At 38.2% G+C, this 22,226-nt stretch overlaps 1 protein-coding gene across 3 annotated transcripts in view; it reads right to left on the reverse strand.

Moving 5' to 3' along the window:
• Nucleotides 1–19,212, reverse strand: part of LOC144382623 (complement factor H-related protein 3-like) — a 59,985-nt gene extending 40,773 nt beyond the window's left edge. The window contains exon 1 of one of the 3 annotated variants that reach the window (XM_078078338.1): nt 19,059–19,212. In XM_078078338.1, coding sequence (XP_077934464.1) covers nt 19,059–19,116 — 58 coding nt within the window. In that variant the 5' untranslated portion in view covers nt 19,117–19,212. The remainder of the gene's footprint in view (nt 1–19,058) is intronic. The other 2 variants (XM_078078337.1, XM_078078339.1) reach the window with 2 other exon arrangements.
• Between the last annotated feature and the right edge of the window lie 3,014 nt (nt 19,213–22,226).

A 22,226-nucleotide genomic window follows, 5' to 3' on the forward strand; every position in this document is an offset into this window, starting at 1 on the left:
ATCCTAGCCCTGGCTGATTAAATGAGCATCTTGGTTGAGAGATGAAAGTACGGATTTTATTGCTCAGATCATCTGTCTTCTTTTCCTTTCTTTACTGTTCTCAACAGAAATCAGAGCCCTGCCTTTTCTTCCCAAACCAACTCAATGTAGGGAGATAGTGGGATTTTTTTTGTAGATTAACATTCATTAATTTATTTTTCTACTTATTATAAATAGTGTAAGAAATATAGAGAAACACAAAAATTTTTAGATGGCTAGTGAGCATACCTAGAGAGCCAAACTGACTCCATAGGAGTGATAGAAAGCACATACCTGAGCATTCAACATTGTACCCAGCAAACAAGAAGCTATCAGGACCCTGACTGTCTTTGCAGGGTTGAAAGAAGGCATACAAGCTAAGAATTCCATCCCAAGTGGTAGCAAAACAAAAGGAGCAGATATATCCATTAAAAAGTTTTTTAAAAAGCCTCAGAATCCCTAACAGGTGTGACAGAAAGTATTTCTCTCCCAAAGTTAGTCAGAAAAGACTAGAGAAAGTGAGACCTTCTTCAAAGGTGAAGACAGCAATGCAAGACTTTAAGGGACATGAGAAATCAAGGAAACATGACACCACTGAAGGAACACAATAATATTCCAGTAACTTACCCCAAATTATGATCTATGATTTTCCTGATAAAGAATTCAAAACAGTAGTTTTAGGGAAGCTCTGTGAGCTATAAGAAATCACAGAAAGAGAATTCAAAGAAATCAGGAAAACAATGAGATAGAAATCATAAAAGGAACCAAACAGAAATTCTGGAACTGAAGAATACAGTGGATGAAATGAAAAATAAAGAGCATCAACAGCAGACTTTATGAAGCAGAAGAAAGAATCTGTGAAGTAGAAGTATTTAATTTTCTAGTCAGAGGAGAACAAAGGAAGACTTAGAGTAGGGAGAGCCCATATGAATTACAGAAGACTATCAGAGGAACTATTTTAGGCATTGCGTGAGTCCCAAAAGGAGAAGAGATGGAGAAAGGGGCAGAAAGTTACTTAAAGAAATAATGGCTGAGAATTTATCAATCTAGGAAGACTTTTGGACTATCAAAATCAAGAGGCTCATAAGTCCCCAAACAGATTCAACCCAGAGAAATCATCTCTAAGACACCTTACAATAAAACTAGCTAAAACCAAAGACAAAGAGAATTTTCAAAGCAACAAGAGAGGAAAAAATGCCTCACATACAAAGGCAGTTCTATGAGAGGTGTTTATAGTGATAAATGCCTACACTAAGAAAAAGAAATGATTTCAAATATACAATCAACTTTATACATCAAAAAAACTAGATAAGGAAGAACGAAGCCTAAAACTAGCAGAAGCAAGGAAATAACAGAAATCAGAGAAGAAATATGTGAAATAAAGACCAAAAAAATCAACAAAATTAATACCTACCTTTTTTTTTTTAAATTTTATCTTGTTTATTTATTTGACAGAGAGACAGCGAGAGAGGGAACACAAGCAGGGGGAGTGGGAGAGGGAGAAGCAGGCTTCCCGCCGAGCAGGGAGCCAGATGCGGGGCTCGATCCCAGGACCCTGGGATCATGACCTGAGCTGAAGGCAGACGCTTAACGACTGAGCCACCCAGGCGCCCCAATACCTACCTTTTTGAAAAGATAAACAAAATTGACAGACCTAACACTGATAAACTAAGAAAAAAGAGAGAAGATAAAATAAACAAAATGAGAAATGAAAGTGGAGACATTCGACTGATGCCACAGAAATACAAATGTTCATAAGAGACAAGCATAAACAATTACACACCAACAAATTGGATAACCTAGAAGCAATGGATAAATTCCTGGAAATACAAAACTTGCCAAAACAAAATCATTAAGAACTAGAAAATCTGAACAAATCAATAACAAGCAACAAGACTGAATCATTAATTTAAAATATCTCTACAAAGAAAAGCCTGGGACCAGAAGTTTTCATTGTAATTTAAAGAAGAATTAATACCAATTCTTCTCAAACCATTCCAAAAATTTGAGGGCAGGGGACACTTCCAATACCACTTTACAAAATCAGCATGATTAGATCAAAGGTAGACAAGGACAATATAAGAAAAAAAAATTTATAGGCCAGTATCACTGATAAACATAGATCAGAAATGCTTAGCAAAATATTGGGGCGCCTGGGTGGCTCAGTCGTTAAGCGTCTGCCTTCGGCTCAGGTCATGATCCCAGGGTCCTGGGATCGAGCCCCACATTGGGCTCCCTGCTCGGCGGGAAGCCTGCTTCTCCCTCTCCCACTCCCCCTGCTTGTGTTCTCTCGCTGTGTCTCTCTCTGTCAAATAAATAAATAAAATCTTTAAAAAAAATATTAGCAAACTGAATTCAACAACATATTAAAAGATTCATACACCATAATGAAGTTGGGTTTATCCATGGGCCTCAAGGATGGTTCAACAGGTGCAAATCAGTAATGTGATAAACCCCATTAGCAATACAAAGGTTAAAAATCATATAATCATCCCAATAGATAGAGAAAAAGCATTTGACACAATTCACCATGCATTTATGATAAAAACTCTCAACAGTTAGGTGTTGAAGAAATATACCTCAACATAATAAAGGCCATAAATAAGAAGCCTATAACTAGCATCATATAAAAAAGCTTTCAGCTTTTCCTCAAGGTCAGGAAAAAGACAAGGATACACAATTTCACCACTGTTGAACAAAGGGAAATAAAAGGTACCCAAATAAAAAATAAAGAAGTAAAATTATCTCTGTTTGTAGATGACATATATAGAAAAAACCCTAAGACTCCACAAAAAACAAAACAAAACAAAACAAAAAAACTGTTAGAATTAATAAATGAAGTCAGTAAAGTTGCAGGATACAATATCAATACACAAAAATCTGTTGTGTAATGAATAATGAACTATCAGAAAGAGAAATTTAAAAAACAATACCATTTACAATAGCATCAAAAATAATAAGATACCTAGGAATAAATCTATCCAAGGAGATGAAAGGCTTGTATCCTAAAAACAGTAAGACAATGATAAAATAAATTGAAGAAGATATAAATAAATGGAAAGATAATGTATATACATGGATTGGAAGAATTAATATTGTTAAAATGTGCATACTACCCAAAGCGATCAATAGATACAATTCCTGTCAAGATAGCACTGGCATTTTTCACAGAAGTAGAATAAACAATCCTAAAATTTACATGGAACCACAAAGACTCCCAAAGAGCCAAAGCAATCTTGAGAAAGAAGAGCAAAGCTGAAGGCATCATGCTTTCTGATTTCAAACTATATTATAAAGTGATTAAAATGAAAATAATATCATATTGGCAGATCAATGGAATAAAATTGGGAGCCAGAAATAAAGTCACACATATATCCTTAATTAAAATTAGATAATGGTGCCAAGTATACACATGAAGAAAGTAGCGTCTTCAGCACAAGCAAAAAAAATGAAACCACAATATTAAACCACTGATGAAAATTAACTCTAGATGACTTAAATATGACTTTAAACTCTAGAAGTCCTAGAAGATACATAGGAAAATATCTTCTTGACATTGGTCTTGGCGATGATATTTTTTGGATATGACATCAAAACACAGACAGCAAAAGCTGAAGTAAACAAAACTATATCAAATGAAAAAGCTTCTACTCAACAAATCAACAAAATGAAAAGGCAACCTATGGAATGGGAGAAAATATTTGCAAACCATAGATCTGATGCACTATAAGTTGTGATATATATCACAACTTATACAACTCAATAGCAAAAAAAATCCAATCCAATTAAAAATGGGCAAAGATCTGAATAGACATTTTTCTGAAGAATACATGCAAATGGCCAATTGGTACTCAAAATCACTAATCATCAGGTATATGCAAATCAAAACCATAATGAACTATCACCTCATACCTGTTAAAATGGCTTTTATCAAAAAGACAAGAGATAACAAGTGTTGGTGAGAATGTGGAAAAAGGAAACTCTTGTATACTTTGGGTGGGAATGTAATTTGTTATAGGCATACAGAAAACAGTATGCAAGTTCCTCAAAATGTTAATAGAACTGTATGATACAGCAATCCCATTTCTGGGTATATATCTGAAGGAAATGAAATCAGTATCTTGAAGAAATATCTGCACCCTCATGTTCATTATAGCTTTATTCATACAGAAACAACCTAAGTGTCCATTGATGGATAAGGAAGATGTGAGATATATATATATAATGGAATATTATTCAACCATGAGAAAAAAGGAAATCTTGCTATTTACAACAACATTGCTGAACCTAGAGGACATTATGTTAAATGTAATAAGCCAGAGTTAGACAAACACTTCATGATTAATCTTGTATATAAAATGAAAAGAGAAAAAAAGAAAAGGTCAAATTCATAGAAGCAGAGAGTAGAATGGTAATTATCAGGGGCTTGCAGACAGAGGTGGGGGGAATGAGGAGATGCTGGTCCAAGACTGTAAGCCTTCAGTTACAAGATGAATAATTCTGAAGGTCTAATGTACATGTAGTTAGTAATATTATGTAGTTAGTAATAATGTATTGTATAGCTCAAGTGTGCTAAGAGAGTAAATCTTAAGCATTCCAGCTACAAAAAAAAAAAAAAAGTATGTGAGGTGATTAATGCGATTTTTTTTTCATTTCCAAATGTATATGTGTACCAAGTCATCCCATTGTATACTTTATATATACAATTTTATCAATTATACTTCAATAAAGTAGGAAGGAAAACCTATAATAGACATACAAAAGATAAGGAGATAAAAATCAAAGTAAATAACTGTAAAACATAATCAAATAGCAAAGGAAGTCATCAAAAGTGGAAGAGAATGAAAAAACAATTGCAAAACAGAAGACAATTAGGCAAATGTGAATAGTGAGTGTTCACTTATCAATAATTCTTTGAAATGTAAATGGATTAAACTTATTATTAAAAAGAATACAGTACCTGAATAAGTAAAAAACAAGAACTCACTTTAGGTTTAAAGACACAATAGGCTAAAAGTGAAGGAATGGAAAAAGATATTTCATGTGAATGGCAACCAAGTGGGATTTATTCCTGGGCTACAAGGATGGTTCAATATTCACAAACCAATCAACATGATACACCACATTGATAAAAGAAAGAATAAGAACCATATTATTCTCTCAACTGATGCAGAATAAGCATTTGACAAAGTACAGTAGCCATTCTTGATAAAAACCCTCAACAAAGTAGGGACAGAGGGAAAGTATCTCAACATCATAAAGGCCATATACAAAACACCAACAGCTATTATAATTCTCAATGGGGAAAAACGGAGAGCTTTTCCTCTACCATCAGGAACAAGACAGGGATGTCCACTCTCACCATTGTTATTCAACATAGTACTAGAAGTCCTAGCCTCAGCAATCAGACAACAAAAAGTAATAAAAGGCATCCAAATTGGGAAGGAAGAAGTCAACTTTCACTATTTGCTGATGACATGATACTCTATGTAGAAAACCCTTAAAACTCCACTAAAAAATTGCTAGAACTGATACACAATTCAGCAAAGTTGCAGGATACAAAATCAACATACAGAAATCTGTTGCATTTCTATACACCAATAATGAAGTAGCAGAAAGAGAAATCAAAGAATCAATTCCATCTATAACTGCACCAAAACCCATCTGATACCTAAGAATAAACCTAACCAAAGAGGTAAAAGATCTGTACTCTGAAAACTATAGAATGCTGATGAAAGAAACTGAAGATGACACAAAGAAATGAGAAAACATTCCATGCTCATGGATTGGAAAAACAAATATTGTTAAGATGTCTATACTACCCAAAGCAATCTACACACTTAATGCAATCCCTATCAAAATATCACCAGCATTTTTCACAGAGCTAGAACAAACTATTCTAAAATTTGTATAAAACCACAAAAGACCCCAAAAAGCCAAAGGAATGTTGAAAAAGAAAAGCAAAGCTAGAGGCATCATGATTCTGGACTTCAAGCTATATTACAAACCTGTAGTCATCCATACAGTTTAGTACTGGTACAAAAACAGATACATAGATCAATCAATGGAACAAAATAGAAAACCCAGAAATGGACCCACAACTATATGGCCAACTAATCTTTGACAAAGCAGGAAAGAATATCCAATGGAAAAATGTCTCTTCAACAAATGATGTTTGGAAAACTGGACAGCCACAAGCAAAAGAATAAAACTGGACCACTTTATTACACCATACACAAAAATAAATTCAAAATGGATGGAAGACCTAAATGTGAGACAGGAAACCACCAAAATCCTAGAGGAGAACACAGGCAGCAACCTCTTTGACCTCTTTGACCTAGGAACTTCTTACTAGACACATCTCTGGAGACAAGGGAAACAAAAGAAAAAATGAACCATTGGGACTTCATCAAGATAAAAAGCTTCTGCTCATTGAAGGAAACGATCAACAGAACTAAAAGGCAACCTTCAGAATGGGAAAAGATATTTGCAAATAACGTATCTGATAAAGAGTTAACATCCAAAAAATATAAAGAACTTACCAAATTCAATACCCAAAAAATGAATAATCTAGTTAAGAAATGGGCAGAAGACATGAATAGACATTATTCCTTAGAAGATGTACAGATGGCTACCAGACACCGAAAAAGATGCTCAACATCACTCATCATCAGGGAAATACAAATCAAAACTACAATGAGATATCACCTCAAACCTGTCAGAATGGCTAAAATTAACAACATGGGAAACAATAGGTGTTGGTGAAGATGTGGAGAAAGGGGAACCCTTTTGCACTGTTGGTGGGAATGCAAACTGGTGCAGCCACTGTGGAAAACAGTATTGAGTTTCCTCAAAAAATTAAAAATAGAACTACCCTACAATCCGGCATTGCACTACTAGGTATTTACCCAAAGGATATAAAAATACTGATTTGAAGGGACACATGCACCCCAATACTTATAGCAGCATTATCAACAGTAGTCAAATTATGGAAAAAGCCCAAATATCCATGGACAGATGAATGCATAAAGAAAAGTGGCATATATGTGTGTGTATATAGTTAAAAATAGAGCTACCCTACGACCCAGCAATTGCACTACTGGGCATTTACCCCCAAAATACAGATGTAGTGAAATGAAGGGGCACATGCACCCCAATGTTCATAGCAACAATGTCCACAATGGCCAAACTGTGGAAGGAGCCAAGAGCCAACATGTCCTGGATGAATGGATAAAGAAGATGTGGTTCACATAAACAATGGAATATTACCCAACCATCAGAAAGGATGAATACCTAACATTTACATAGACCTGGATGGAACTGGAGGGTATTACACTAAGTGAAACGTCAATCAGAGAAAGACAATTATCATATGGTTTCACTCATATGTGGAATATAAGAAATAGTGCAGAGGATCATAGGGGAAGGCTGGAAAACTGAATGGGAAGGAATCAGAGAGGGAGACAAACCATGAGAGACTCTGGGAAACAAACTGAAGGTTGCGGAAGGGGACGTCGGTGGGGGGATGGGGCAACGGGGTGATGTGCATTAAGGAGGGCATGTGATGTGATGAGCACTGGGTGTTATACACAACTGATGAATCACTGAACACTACATCTGAAACTAATGATGTACTATATGTTGGCTAACTGAATTTAAATAAAAAAATAAAAATGACAAGTTCAAAGATACTTATCACTATACATATTTATTAGTTTTACTTTCATTGCTAAACTCTTTTCTTTACTTGGTTTTATGACAATGGTTTAACATTCCATTCTAGAATTTCTTTTTAAAAGGCAAGGGGCGAATAATCACCTGAGCTGAATCCCATCATGGAACATACCCATCATGAAAATGTTTTACATTTCTTAGAAGCTCCATATAAAACTATATTTTTGTGTGGTATATAATACCTGTGTGGGATTTCATATGCAGTAATTTTTCTTTGAAGTTTTAGCAAATTTTTATCACATCTATGTTAGGGAACTTTTTTTTTTTTTTTTTAAAGATTTTTTATTTATTTATCTGAGAGAGAGAATGGGAGACAGCATGAGAGGGGGAGGATCAGAGGGAGAAGCAGACTCCCCGCTGAGCAGGGAGTCCGATGCGGGACTCGGTCCTGGGACTCCAGGATCATGACCTGAGCTGAAGGCAGTCGCTTAACCAACTGAGCCACCCAGGCGCCCCTATGTTAGGGAACTTTTAATAAATGATTCCACTGTAGAGTTTTGATTTTTAGAGTTTAAGTAAACATACTTTTTCTCCACTAGATGGGGCTGATGCCCTATCATAAAACAACACAAAGCCCATCTCCCCACATTTCTGCTCCCCCTCCAAAAGCCAGATTTTTTTTGTAGTTGTTAGTTTTTAAATTTAGTGTTCGTGTTTTCATATGAAAAATTTATGCTTAATTACAGGCTAATATGTGTGTTTTTCAGTTTAGAAATTCAGATCCACTTCATGGCATTCAGATTCCTGGAAAAATAAATTAGTTAAATTTCAACCAATGAGAGACTATGGACTCTGAGAAACAAACTGAGAGTTCCAGAGGGGAGGGGGGTGGGAGGATGGGTTAGCCTGGTGATGGGTATTAAAGAGGGCACGTACTGCATGGAGCACTGGGTGTTATATGCAAACAATGAATCATGGAACACTACATCAAAAACTAATGATGTAATGTATGGTGATTAACATAACATAATAAAAAAAAAGAAAAGAAAAAAATTCCAAACATAGATGCCATATTGTGAATACAGAACTGTTTTTCACTAGTGTATTAACATTTTGATAGAATTAGTTCTTATCCTATTAAGTTAATGCAAGGGAAGAGTAATAAAGTATTTTTTATCAATTAATTTACTCAATTTAAATTATTATTATTTTTTAAAGGATTTATTTATTTGAGAGAAAGAGCACAGGAGCGCAACCTTGCATGGGGGAGGAGGGGAGAGATGGGGGGGCAGAGGAAGAGAGAGTTTTAAGCTGACTCTGTGCTGAGCTCTGAACCCCACACAGGGCTTGATCTCAGGACCCTGGGATCATGATCTGAGCCAAAACCAAGACTAAGGTGCTTAACCAGCTGGGCCTCCCAGATGCCCCTAAATTATTTTTTAAAAAGTAATGAATCTACCAAAGGAGTAATCCATCCACAAAACATTAAAGTAATCAATACACACACACATACACACACGTTCAGTCCATTAGCTAGCCTGAGGCAAATGCATTTCTTTTAGGTTATATTTCAAGATAATACATTTATACCATTAATTCTTGATTTTTCAAATTTAGTTAATTGCTTTTAACAACCAGATACAAAAGACAAGGATCTATCTTTTTGACATCATCTTCCTACCACCTTCTCACAATATTTACTGTGTATATATGTTTACTATAGAATGAGTTCTCATATCGATTACCCTTTTTACATCAAGTAATTCTTAAGATTCTGGTACTTTTTCCATGAACTTTAAACAGCATCTGTTGACGATAAGAAAACGGTATCACCACCCCCTACTTCATTTGTGCATCTTTCTACTGCCATCTCCGAAATCTTAGTTCTGTTGTTACCATTTGCCACCTTGACTATGAAACAGCCTGTTAACTAGTCTCCAAGACTCCATCCTCCACAGGGCTACACAGGAGTTTTTGTAAAATTGGTCATGCCACTCCTGTGTTTAAAATTCTTCGATGACTTTCCCTTTCACTTGTAAGACATTGCAAACTCCTTACCTTGCCCTTGGAACCCCTATCTGGCTCTTGCCATTCTCTCTGATATCATCTTGTCTCCTCTACCATGTACTCATTGCGCCAAAGCCACCCTGGTTTGTTCATGTTTTGTTGAGCATCTCAAATGTATTTTTTTCCTTTAGGTCTTTTGGTTGTTTTCTCTCCTGGAACACTTGCACCAGAGACTTTTCGTGGTTGCCTTTGTCTCATCTTTCAGGCTCTGCTCAAATATTATTTCCTCAAAGTGACCACTTAAGACCAGCCCAGCTAAAGGCTCTGTACCCCACTACCCCATCTCTGTTATTTTCCCTCAGCCCCTACTTTACTTCCTTCCCAACACAGTTCATGATTCATGATTACTTTTATGTTTACTAAGATTTCATCTATCCTGCCATCAGAATGTAAACTCCCTGAGAATAACGACCATCTCCGTCCTGTTTTACAGAATGGACCGATTTTCACTAATACTCAGATCCTCTAACCTCAAATTTACCTCCTGTCTACTTTGGTTCTAATCTTCAATATGCTGAGCATTATCAGCTCATGTCATAACAAAATATTTAAATGATAACAGGATTTAGGCGAATCTTACAACATGACTTTTGTCTGAATTGACAAAAAAGTGTTCAAGTTCAGTTAAACCACATTCTCAGAAAAGAAGTTCTTGTTTCTACAGATTGTCTCTGTAAATTTCTGTTCTATATCACTCTTGGGGTCTTTCTCCTTTTACCCCTTAATATTTCTTGCAGGGTCAGCTTAGTGGTCACATATTCTTTCAGTTTCTGCTGGTCCTGGAAGCTCTTTATCTCTCCATCCATTCTGGATAAAGTATTCTTAGATGCGTGTTCTTCTCATTTAGTACTCTGAATATGTCTTGCAATGAAGTTTTTATTTTATTTTTTATTTTAATTTTTTAAGATTTTATTTATTATTTATTTATTTATTTTTAAAGATTTTATTTATTTTTTTGAAAGAGAGAGAGAGGGCTTGAGAGAGAGAGAGAGAGAGAGAGAGATCACAAGCAGGGGGAACGGCAGAGGGAGAAGCAGACTCCCTGGGGGCAGAGAGCCTGATGCGGGACTCGATCCCAGGTCTCCGGGATCATGGCCCGAGCCAAAGGCAGATGCTTAACTGACTGAGCCACCCAGGCACCCTATTTATTTATTTTGAAAGAGAGAGAGAGAGAGCAAGCCAGCGTGTGAGCACACACACAAGTAGGGGAAGGGGCAGAGGGTGGAGAGAATCTCAAGCAGACTCTGTGCTAATTGAGGAGTCCTATGCAGGCTTGATCCCATGACCATGAGATCATGACTTCAGCTGAAATCAAGAGGTGGTTGCTTAACTGACTGAGCCATCCAGGTGCCCTGAAATGAAGTTTTAAGAAAATAACTCTAGAAAAAACAGATAGAGATTATATTGCATTACTAAAGCATTTCAAGAAATAAAATTATATTTTTAAAATTTTAAAGTATGATTATGCAATTTTTTCTTGAAATTTTAACAGTGTAAAGACAATGAAGATAATTCCAGGATTATAAAAAGCAAATGAGAGAACAGGAAATAGATGTAAGAAACCAGGCAGAATACAAGTATGTCATAATTAGGGTTGAAACAAGTTACTCTCAGGATACAGCTTGAATACATCACTGAAATCAAGTTTCTTGGAATGTGTAGTGTTTGGATCGCTAATACCTAATGCCAATTATTGTTCAAGTCAAAATGGTAGCTTCTGAAAATAAATTGTTAGTATATGTATCTTTAGGTTCAAAATGAGTCCCTTGTAGGCAGCATATGGATGGGTCCTGTCTTTTAATCCAAACTGCTACCCTGTGTCGTTTTACGGGAGCATTTAGGCCCTTCATGTTGAGAGTGATTATTGAAAGATATGAATTAATTGTCATCATGTTGCCTGTGAAGACGTTGTCTTTATAGATTGTCCCTGTAAATTTCTGTTGTAGATCACTCTTGGGGTCTTTCTCCTTTTATAGTAACCCCCTTAATATTTCTTGCAGGGCCAGCTTAGTGGTCACATATTCTTTCAGTTTCTGCCGGTGGTGGAAGTTCTGCATCTCTCCATCCGTTCTAAATGAAAGCCTTGCCGGATAAAGTATTCTTGGCTGCATGTTCTTCTCATTTAGTACCCTGAATATGTCTTGCCAGGCCTTTCTGGCTTGCCAGGTCTCTGTGGATAGGTCTGACGTTATTCTGATGTTCCTCCCTCTGTACGTAAGGAATCTCTTCCCCCTAACTGCCCTTAAGATGGTTTCCTTAGTTCTAAGATTTTTGAGTTTTACTGTTACGTGCTGGGGCATTGGTCTGTTCTCCTTGATCTTGGGAGGGATCCTTTCTGCCTCTAGGACATGAATGCTTGTTTCATTCCCCACGTTAAGGAAGTTCTCAGCTACAATTTGTTCAAATATATCTTCTAGTCCTCTCTCTCTATCTCCACCCCCACAGGGATCCCAACAATTCTGACATTGGAAAGTTTCATGGCATCACTTATTTCTTTAATTCTGTTTTTATGGATTTTAAGCTGTTTGTTCCAGGCTCCTCCTGTTCCTTCCTTTCTATCAATTTGTCTTCTAGATCACTAATTCGTTCTGCCTCGTTTACCCTAGCTGTTAGAGTATCTAGTTTAGATTGCATCTCATTGATAGCATTTTTAAGTTTGGCCTGATGAGCTCTCATTTCTGCCCTTAGAGAATCTATGCTGCCATTAATAGTTTTCTCCAGCCTAGCTATTGTCTTCATAACTGTTACCCTGAAGTCTATTTCCGACATCTTGCTTATATCCATATCCATTAGGTCTGTGGTAGAGGCCATTGTCTCTGGTTCTTTTCTTTGTTGGGAGTTCCTCCTCCTAGACGTTCTGTTGAGGAGTGGTTAAGGGAATGTACAGTTGAAAATATCAACCACAATCCAGGCAAAATGCACCCTGGGGAAATTCGGAGTGATTGGAAGCCACCACCAAGAAAACACAGCCAAAACCCATGAATAAGATTTATAAAGTTAAATTAAAAAAACTGGGGGGGAGGAGGGGGGAGTTATAATCTCTTAATGTGGGCAGGGTAGGGTATTTCAGTTCTTCCTGGGTGTATTTTGTTCTCTTTGTTAGAGAACACTACTTCCCAGAATTACAGGGAAATTGAAACTACAGGTAGTATTGAATAGAGAAAAAAGGACTACATTGAAGCTTATATCTATATATATAGAAAGAAGAAAAAGAGAAAAAAGTATAGGTGTGAAACAGGAGTTAAAAAGTTATGGAATATGTTGTATTAAACATCTAGTTGAAATGATAAGTAGGAAAAGGAAGAAACAGAAAAAACATGAGAAAGAATAAAAAAGTTGTATCTAAGAAATACACAAGCCATGAGGCAACACCAGGAGCTTAATATACTAACTTTCCCCTGGTGTTGGGGTTTCACAGTTTTATGGGGACCCTAGGGTTGTTGTCCTCTTGTTCCTCCAGCTTGTCTTCTGGGCGAGGGGCCTGCAGTGTTGTTTTTCAGTCAGTCCTGCTTGGGTGGAGTTGCCCTGCCCCCTATGAAGGGGCTGGGTTCCATGGAAACCAGTTTTTTTGAGCTTTTGTTCTCTGGAGGTTTTGTTCTCTGGCTCCTTTTCACACCTTCTTGGAGGGTCAGGGCAAAGGAAAATGTCCGCACCCAGACCTCCGCCCCGGAGGAGAGAAGCCACAGTCTGCTCCTCTCTGAACCCTACAGAACACACAGTCTCCCCCTCCGTAAGCCCTGCTTTCACTGCAGCCTCCCACAGGAGGTGCACGTCCCCAGGGATCCTCTCAGCGGTTGACCCAGGCCCTGCTTGACTCTGCCCTCTGTGCCTCCAAAACCACAAGCGATCCGGTCTGGGCGGGTGCGGGTGGCGGCTACTGTGGCAGCCACAGCTGCGTGAGGGCCAGCCCCCCAGGTCCGCAGGCACAGGTCCGCACAAGGGGCTGCCCTGGTCTCAGGGTTTGCCCTTTAAGCTCCTGGATTCTGTTCAGGCGCTGTTATCAGGCCCTTCCCGTCCCACCACCACCGCTCTGCAAGCTATGGCTGGTCCCTAGGTGCAGGATGTTTTTGCACTGGGGTATTACTTTCCAGGGGCTAACTTCTGATGGCCCCCTCCCCCTTCTGTTTATCCTCTGATAATCTGTCCCCGCAATCACAACTCCATCCTTTGTACTTCTCCACTGAAGATCCTCTGCTCCCTAGAGATCCAGGACCTATACTCTTACATGTCAGGCTGATTTCGTGGGTGTTCAGACTGGCTTGGTAGATATCCAGCTAAATTCAGGGGACCGGTTGAAACAGAGTCCCCCACTCCTCTGCCATCTTGCCCTCTTCTCCCTAAATTGTTAGGATAGACTGACTGGTTGCTATAAAAAGGAGCTGAGTCAGAGGATGACTTTAATTGAGGACCTTCAAAAACTCTGTAGCAGGAATGATTTAGCATCTGAATAATTCTCATGACAATCTTGAGGATAAGAATTAAACAAGAAAAAGAAGAAAAACAACACACACTGTACCCAATTTCACCTCTAGCACTTGTGGAAATGCCATTGATGGAAGATTGAGAAATGTGGGGGCCGATTTCAAACCTCCATTTTTATCGATCTACTGAGAGTCTTTTGTATACCAATTGATGTTTCCTCAGTCTTAAATGTCCTCCTCCCTGTCATCCTTATCTGGTTAACTTCTATTCAACCTTCAAAGCCTATCCAAGATGCCATCGTGACCCCGACCTATTTCTCTGTCTTCATTCCAGCTCTTACAAATCAACTCCTCAACCCTATCCCACTCCATCCTCTCCTTCCTATTTGGGTTTCTTGCCTCCTCTAAATGATCCTATAGTCTCTCTTTTGCTTATCTTCATCACAGTACTTTATATGATAAAATTCAATATGTTCATAAAATATAGTAATCATTCCTTTTTTTTCCCCACTAAATGGCCTTTTGGAAAATGCTAGTCATAGGGCCTGGCACTTAACAGTCACTCAAAAAATTATCATTGGATGAACAAAGAAATGAATGAAAAAAATGAATGGATGACTAGGGAACTCTCCTGGAGTCTTTCCATTATATCTGCAGATTATAGGCAACCTCTGGAAAGAGCATAGTGGATGGTAGCAAATATAAAAGATAAGACTTGGGAACAAATGTTCCATGATCTTAAAGCTCTATTGCATGAACCCAAGAAACTGATATCTGTAATTCCATTGTACATCTAGTATGTTTCGTGATCTTAAAGCTCTATTGCACGAACCCAAGAAACTCTGCTATCTGTAATTCCATTGTACATCTAGTCCACGTATCTGAAGTTTGAATTTATATTATAATTTTGAAGTCAGGAATCATTTTAGTTTAGTTCAAAATATAAAAACTTTTGGAAGTCTATGAAGTGAATGTTTCAGTAACCACTATTCTGTCTATTACATTTTTGGTCAACAAGGTTTGAGAAACTTGGTGCTCTCAGTTAAAATGTCAAAAGAAGAGTGCTCTGTCAAATCTTTTTACCCCTTTCCTTCTGTTATTTTTGTGATTTTTTTCTGTTCTATTACTTTAATTTCTCTGAGTCATTTTTATAATGTTTCCTTATAATTTTAAGCTGAAATGTAGCTGAAATGTTAACACTCCCCCCTCCCAATTACTTCATGTCCCTTTTATGCACCATATTCTGAAACTAGTTAAAGTTAAATGGGTGAAGTGAGCACAGGAGAGATTGGTTGGCAAGAATCTCACAGGCTTGGGCAGGTGGGGGATGGTGTGTGGGGTGAGGAGGGGGGAGGCATTGCTGGGAAGAAGGAAAAGTGCAAAGGCTGTCGAACAATCAGGGGTTGAACAAAGAAAAGTGGACCGATTTAGACTTTGGCTCAAGCCCTAGCAATCAAAGGCCAAAAATGAAGACTCTACTAATTTGTGGGTCATTGGGAACTTACTTCTAGCTAAGAATAATTTCAGCAATACTTAATAATTCAGTTCTAGGCGAACATTACATGCAGGCAGAGAGTAGCATGTTCATTCTCCGGATACGCCTACACTTAAAATAAACAAGGCTTGCTTTGGCAGACCTCTCCCTCTCATGACATTCCGGGGGCATCTGCTCTGACCCTTCTCACGGGGCTCACCGGCGTGCTTCCCCATCGGACCTCTCCTCCCCAGGAATACCCCACGTCCCAGACTTGCTTAGTCCAGTTCTTCACCCTCATCATCCCATTCTACCTTTCCTGACTAAAATGGCTACAGAGAAGCTATCAACTTAAAATAATTCACAGCGAATTGCAGTGAACAATACTCGCTTTAACTCTTCTAAAGTATTTATTCAGAGTATTTGTCATTCCACATTAACCTCAGGTTTGTTGAATCTGGTGATATCGACATGTAAAACATTTTTGAAGAAGAGAAGATATTGAAGGCGGTTGGGTCATTGCACAACTTTAAATCGCAACGTATAGGCAAACACCACAGAACTATCTCTGAAAATGTGGGGTTTGGGTGAAGGGAGAAGGAGAATTCTTATTTATGATATTGGAATTGAAACATAGAATTTTGGATTAAAAACCACTACCTCAAGTTTTCTGGATTAGGTAACTATGTATTACATTCACATATATCCTCATAAAAGAATATATTTTATAATTAATTCTTATGATTTATAATATCAATTATTGTTTCCATTTTAGGGTTAACTCAAATCTGGAACCATCTTGTACTTGAAACAATATATAAATTTTTTTTCCTCCACTTTCTGATAGAAGAAAATCTCTCTAGCTTTGATATATATTTTAAGTCCTGAAAGAACTTTTTTGCCCTTAAACATCCAGAATTAGATAACATATATATCTCTCCACACAAAATAGTTAGTGTGTACTTGGACATGTTTCAGTAGGTTTTAATTTATTCACATTTAGCCAGGAATTTCTGGGCTGTCGCTAATTTCAAAGAGCATGTGGTATGTTTGAGGGACTGTTACTCTCAACTTTTTCCTCTAAATCTGACCAGATTCTTAGTAGCCTATGGGGACTCCTGCAAACACCATGTTTTATAAGGAAGCAACTCATGTTTCTATACAAATGGAATGGGAATGCAGAGAACCTATCGCATTAAAAAGGTACTAGTTGGTCTCCGAGAAACTTGGGCCAATAAATTCTTCCTATCGGCTGTTACTCCTCTTTAGTGGTGAGTAACATTTTTTGAGGAATGTTCACTTTAAACAGAGCAGAGACCATTTATGAAATGCTACAACGTCAAGCCTGGTTGAATAAAGCGGATTGTGAAAATATACAAACCAGTATTCAACCAGCAGAAACTGATATTACGTTTAAACACATTTTGATGAAATATAAAATACAGATGAAATGAGTCAGCTGGAATCAATTACATAAGGAGTTTAAATCGCTATGATTTAATTTTTATTACATACTTTGTAGCACCCAATTTTAATTCAAATTCCACTTCGTAATCACTTAAACAGTTTAATTAAACTTAGCCTCAATTCTTGAGTTTTAAACATGATCTAGAAATAAAACAAATCTTCCTTACATGACAAATGATATCTACATAAAGCCTCAGCAAACAATATGTAAATTTTGAGACACTGGAAGTATTTCTCTTAAAGAAAAGACAAAAAACACTTATGTAAAGAAAAAGATGTTTGCAGGGCACCTGGGAGGCTCAGTTGGTTAAGCGTCTGCCTTTGGCTCAGGTCATGATCCCAAGGTCCTGGGACTAAGTCCCACATTGGGCTCCCTGCTTAGCAGGGAGTCTGCTTCTCCCTCTCCCTCTGCCGGTCCCCCTGCTTGTGCTCTCTCTCTCTCTGTTTGTCAAATAAATAAATAAAATCTAAAAAAAGAAAGAAAGAAAGAAAGAAAAAGATGTTTGCTATGATTGGTAACATTAACAGGGTTCTGGAACTCTTTGCCAATACACTAATATTTTACTTTTGAATATGAACTGTAATATTTATGTGTGCAAGGAAATGATGGAATACCTAGTTTAAAAGGTGGCTGGATATGAAGTTTCCAAGCTAAAATACAAGCAGTAGCATATTAGAAGCAAAACTGAAAAAAGGCTCTGTCCCAGAAAAAAATTAAATGCATTTGAATAAACCTTAAAGGATATAGTTAAAGAGATATCTACCTTTATTTTGTAGCTTGAGAGACACTCAAGGAGAGAGATTTTATGTTATTTGCTAACATTTCTCAGTGCTTAGAGGCTGACATGAAGTAAGCATTCAATCAAAACTTGCTGACTTAGTGAAAAGATTTGGAAATTTAAGAATGATAGGTAACTAACTGATTTGGTTTAAAAATGTCAGTCAGATATTATCACATAACTAGTTACCTATCATGAATTAGAAACCACATTTCCTCCAAAGAAACTTTTTAATTTATTGAGAAGTAGGGTTAGAATTAAATTTAATATAAATCTAGTCATTGTCTTACTGATACCAGAAAGAAAACTTATACATGCATATTTGCTACTCCTAAAGACTGCTCTTCTAGAATAACTTAGATGTTACAAACATTGCATGTTCAATTTTTTCAAATTTATGTGATATTTTCATTCTAATGATACAAGTAATGTTTGCTTCTCTACAAGACTTCTAAGGCTGTGGCAATATCATTTGTAAACGATAAATGGAATTTTCTTTAGAGAGAGTTAACATCTATATCTAAAATAAATTCAATCATTAGATGATTTGAAGGCTTTTATTCTGTAATTTCTGTTCTGGTTCCATATATGTTCATATGCTTCTTAATACTTTCACACAAAACATTTTGGTGAAAATTCTAAGCAAAAAAATATAAATGATGATAATTTCAAGGGAAATTATTATGATATATTACAGTCTTCAAAATGTTTATTAAAACATTTTTTGAGGGGCACCTGGGTGGTTCAGATGGTTAAGTGTCTGCCTTTGGTTTAGGTCATGAGATCCAGGTCCTGGGATGGAGCCCCAGGAGGTGAGGTGGGGGGGGGGTGCTCCAGCTCAGCAGGGAGTCTGCTTCTCCCTCTCCCTCTTCTGCTGCTTGTCCTCTCTCTGTCTCTCTGTTTCTCTCTATCTCAAATGAATAAATAAAATCTTTAAAAAAAACAGTTTTTGAATTTTTTCATTAAATAAAATCATGATAAATAATCACGATTTAAATAAGCTACTTACATTTTTTAAACTTAACAATGTCTAAAGCCACTCACACACGAAGCTACAGAACAGTAATTAAATCACATTTTCTAGACCAAATTCCTGTGAAAAGCATATTAGCAAATGTTTTATAATATAGAAAAAAGGCTTCCTTTTTTTACTCTTACCTTCAGCCACACAAACAGGCCACAATATAAGCCAAACGATCTCCCCTGGAAATCTCATTTTGAGGATCTTTTAGGAGTACATTTAATAGCTGACGGTGCTCACACTATGTCAAATTCTCTACCTCTAAAAAATGTGATTAGTGCAGGACAGCACTTGCTCAAAAGGAAATTGAAACACAGCTCGGGAATTAAAGGGATTACTAGATGCTCCGCCCATCAGAAACTTTTGCAAGGTAAAAGAGAAAAATCAACCTCAAGCCCCAGCATTGCCAAAGTTTGGATCTGATTGTCCCTGCGTTTCCACTGAATGTTAATGCTGTGACCTGCTTTTGATTTGTTTTTATAAACTCAGGCATGTCCTCCGCTGGAGCACGTTCAGGTTCTCGGAATGTGCAAAGCAGTAACTGGTGATATCCTCTGGATTTCATAAACCCTCAAAAGAGAAAATAATAGAAGCTCTTTTAAAAATCATTTACAGAACCTGAAGTGAGTCAGTGCTTTCACAAACAAGACCCAGACAATGTGAGTAAACCTTGCCAAGAAGGTAGTGCTGGCCTGCTTTTCCCACAGTCCAGGAAATTATTCCTTTAAGGGATTGTTACATACGTGTGTGAAGCAACAGGATCACTCTCCTTGGTCATAAATGCGTTTAGTAATTCAAAAATCAAGAAATTTGAACCCTGAGTTTTTAAACTTTATATTGATTTATAATATGCATAAAGAGCATATAAGCAAATGGGTTGGTGAATATTGAGAATGTGGAGACATATGCAACCGGCGCCAAGCTGAGGACGTTGAACAGCACTAGTTCTCCCGGAAGCCCCAGTTGTCCCGTTCGGTCAGCCCCTCCCAACCTCTCCCTCACCACACAGAGGGGGACCACTGTCCTGATCTCTAAGAACATGGAATCCATTTGTCTGTTTTGTACTTTACATAAATTGAAACATACTTATTTTTTAGTGTGTAGAGTTTTTCACTAAAAATTATGTTTGTTATTCAACCACACTGTTGGGTTTAATTTCAGATTACTAATTCATATTGCTGTGTAATATTCAATTATTTGAATATACCACATTTTTATTGTGTGCCTGTTAGTGGGCATCTGAATAGATTCTAGTTAGGAGGCAATAGAAATAGGGCTGCTGTTATGAGGTTTTTGACAAAGACATGTCCTCACTTCTGAGGAGTACATCCCTAGGGGTGGAACGGTAGGACAGAATGGATGAATATGTTTAGGTGTAACAGGTAGCATCAGAGAGTTTTCTGCAAGGATTATGCTAATTGGTGTTCCCATCAGCAGTGTAGAAATGGCTCCAAATCCTCAACACACTTGATGTTTTCAATCTGTGTAATTTTACCATTCTATTGAACACAGAGCAGTAATTCTCTGGGGTTTTAATATGCATTTTCCTGAGGACAAATGAAGTTGAGTGACTTTCACGTAGCGATTGGTCATTTAGATATCCTCTTTGGTGAATTGTCCATTCAAGTCTTTTGCGTGTATATATATTTTCTATGGAGTTATCTGTCTTCTACTTACCTCACTGTAGGAATTCTTTTTATATTCTTTAGACATTCTTGGACATATTTATTATAAATATCTTCTCTCAGTCCATGGGTTGTCATTTTGCTTAGTGTTTTTTAATGGGCAGAATTTCTGCATTTTAAATTGAACAATTAAATGTTTTATTTACCTAATTATGCTTGACTCTCATTTTTTCAAACATATTCTTGAAGAGTCCAACTGACAAAGGTAGCCTGCTTTTGAAGCTGGACACTTTTCCAGAGGGTTCAAATCACAAATTCATGCTAAATTCATTGACATGTTTAAGCAGAAAAGAATTCTGGGTCACTAAATCTCCTTGCATGTTTATTGCTCTAGCTACAACAGAATCCATCCTTGTAAATGTCACAGGATATAACAATTGCAGTGGAAAAAAAGAAAATGTTTGGAGCTTAAGAAGAAAAGACATTTTTAAAATTTTAAAATAGAACAAATTTTCAATTTTTTTCTACTTGGGTTAGCGCATTTTTGTCCTATTTAAGGATTCTTTGCCTACTCCTAGGACACAATGATGCTTTCCTCTAAAAGTATTATTTTCTCTTTGACATTTAAGACTGCATTTGACTTGGAGGGGGGAAAGATGGCGGAGGAGTAGGGGACCCTATTTCAACTGGTCCCCGGAATTGAGCTGGATATCTACCAGACCACTCTGAGCACCCACGAAACCAGCCTGAGATGTAAGAAGATCTGGATCTCTACAAACAGAATATCGCAGGTGGTTGGTTTTGAGGTAGGAAGCGGGAAGCCCTGATTCCGCGGGCAGATATCGGAGGATAAAGGGCGGTGGGAGGGTGCCTGGACGTGGGGATCCTACACCGCCGGTGAGTGACAGCCTCGCGCGCTGCAGACGGGCCCAGCCTCGCAGGCCGGTAGCATCGGGAAAGGACTTTAGGGCAGCCCCTGGGGTGGAGGACCAGACCGGTGGGGTCGCGCGCACACGAACCGCAGCCCCCCTGGACAGAAACCGGAGCGACGGTCGCGCGCACGCGAACTGCAGCCTCCGAGACGGAAACCTGGTGTGCCGGGTCGCGCCGGTGAACTGCAACCCCCGGGGTGGAAACCCCAAGCAGCGGAGTAGCGCGTGCGGGAATTGGGAGTGGCTGGCAGTTTTAGAAGCACAAAGGGCAGAGACGTGCCCGACCTGGAGGCAGGACTGGGAGCACTGCGGAGGGGCGCACAACCCAGGCCGCTGCAGTTTCTAGCAGCACGGACAGAAACAGAGACGGTGTGGCCTGGAGAGCTCACTGAAGAACAGACTGCGGTCTCTCTGCTCTGAGGCAGAGGGTTGGAAACGGTCTCTTCTGCTCTGACTCGTGGAAGAGACGTGGAAAGCCGCCAGGGAAAGGCGCCAGAGAACAAAAGCCCCAAAGACTGGTTCCCGCTGAGCCCATCCCCCACCACAGGGGCGCAGGGCAACTCCGCCCAAACAGGGCTGCCTGAGTAACAGTGCGGCAGGCCCCTCCCACAGAAGACAGGCTGGGAAAAAAAGAGGCCAGCAACCCTAAGGTCCCAAGAAAACAGGTGCATCTCGCTTGGGTTCCGGTCAATAATTTGGACTTTATACATTCCCTCAAACACCCATCAACAGAATGACTAGGAGGAGG

The sequence above is a fragment of the Halichoerus grypus genome, chromosome 7 (genome assembly GCF_964656455.1).
Source record: "Halichoerus grypus chromosome 7, mHalGry1.hap1.1, whole genome shotgun sequence".
NCBI lineage: Eukaryota > Metazoa > Chordata > Mammalia > Carnivora > Phocidae > Halichoerus > Halichoerus grypus.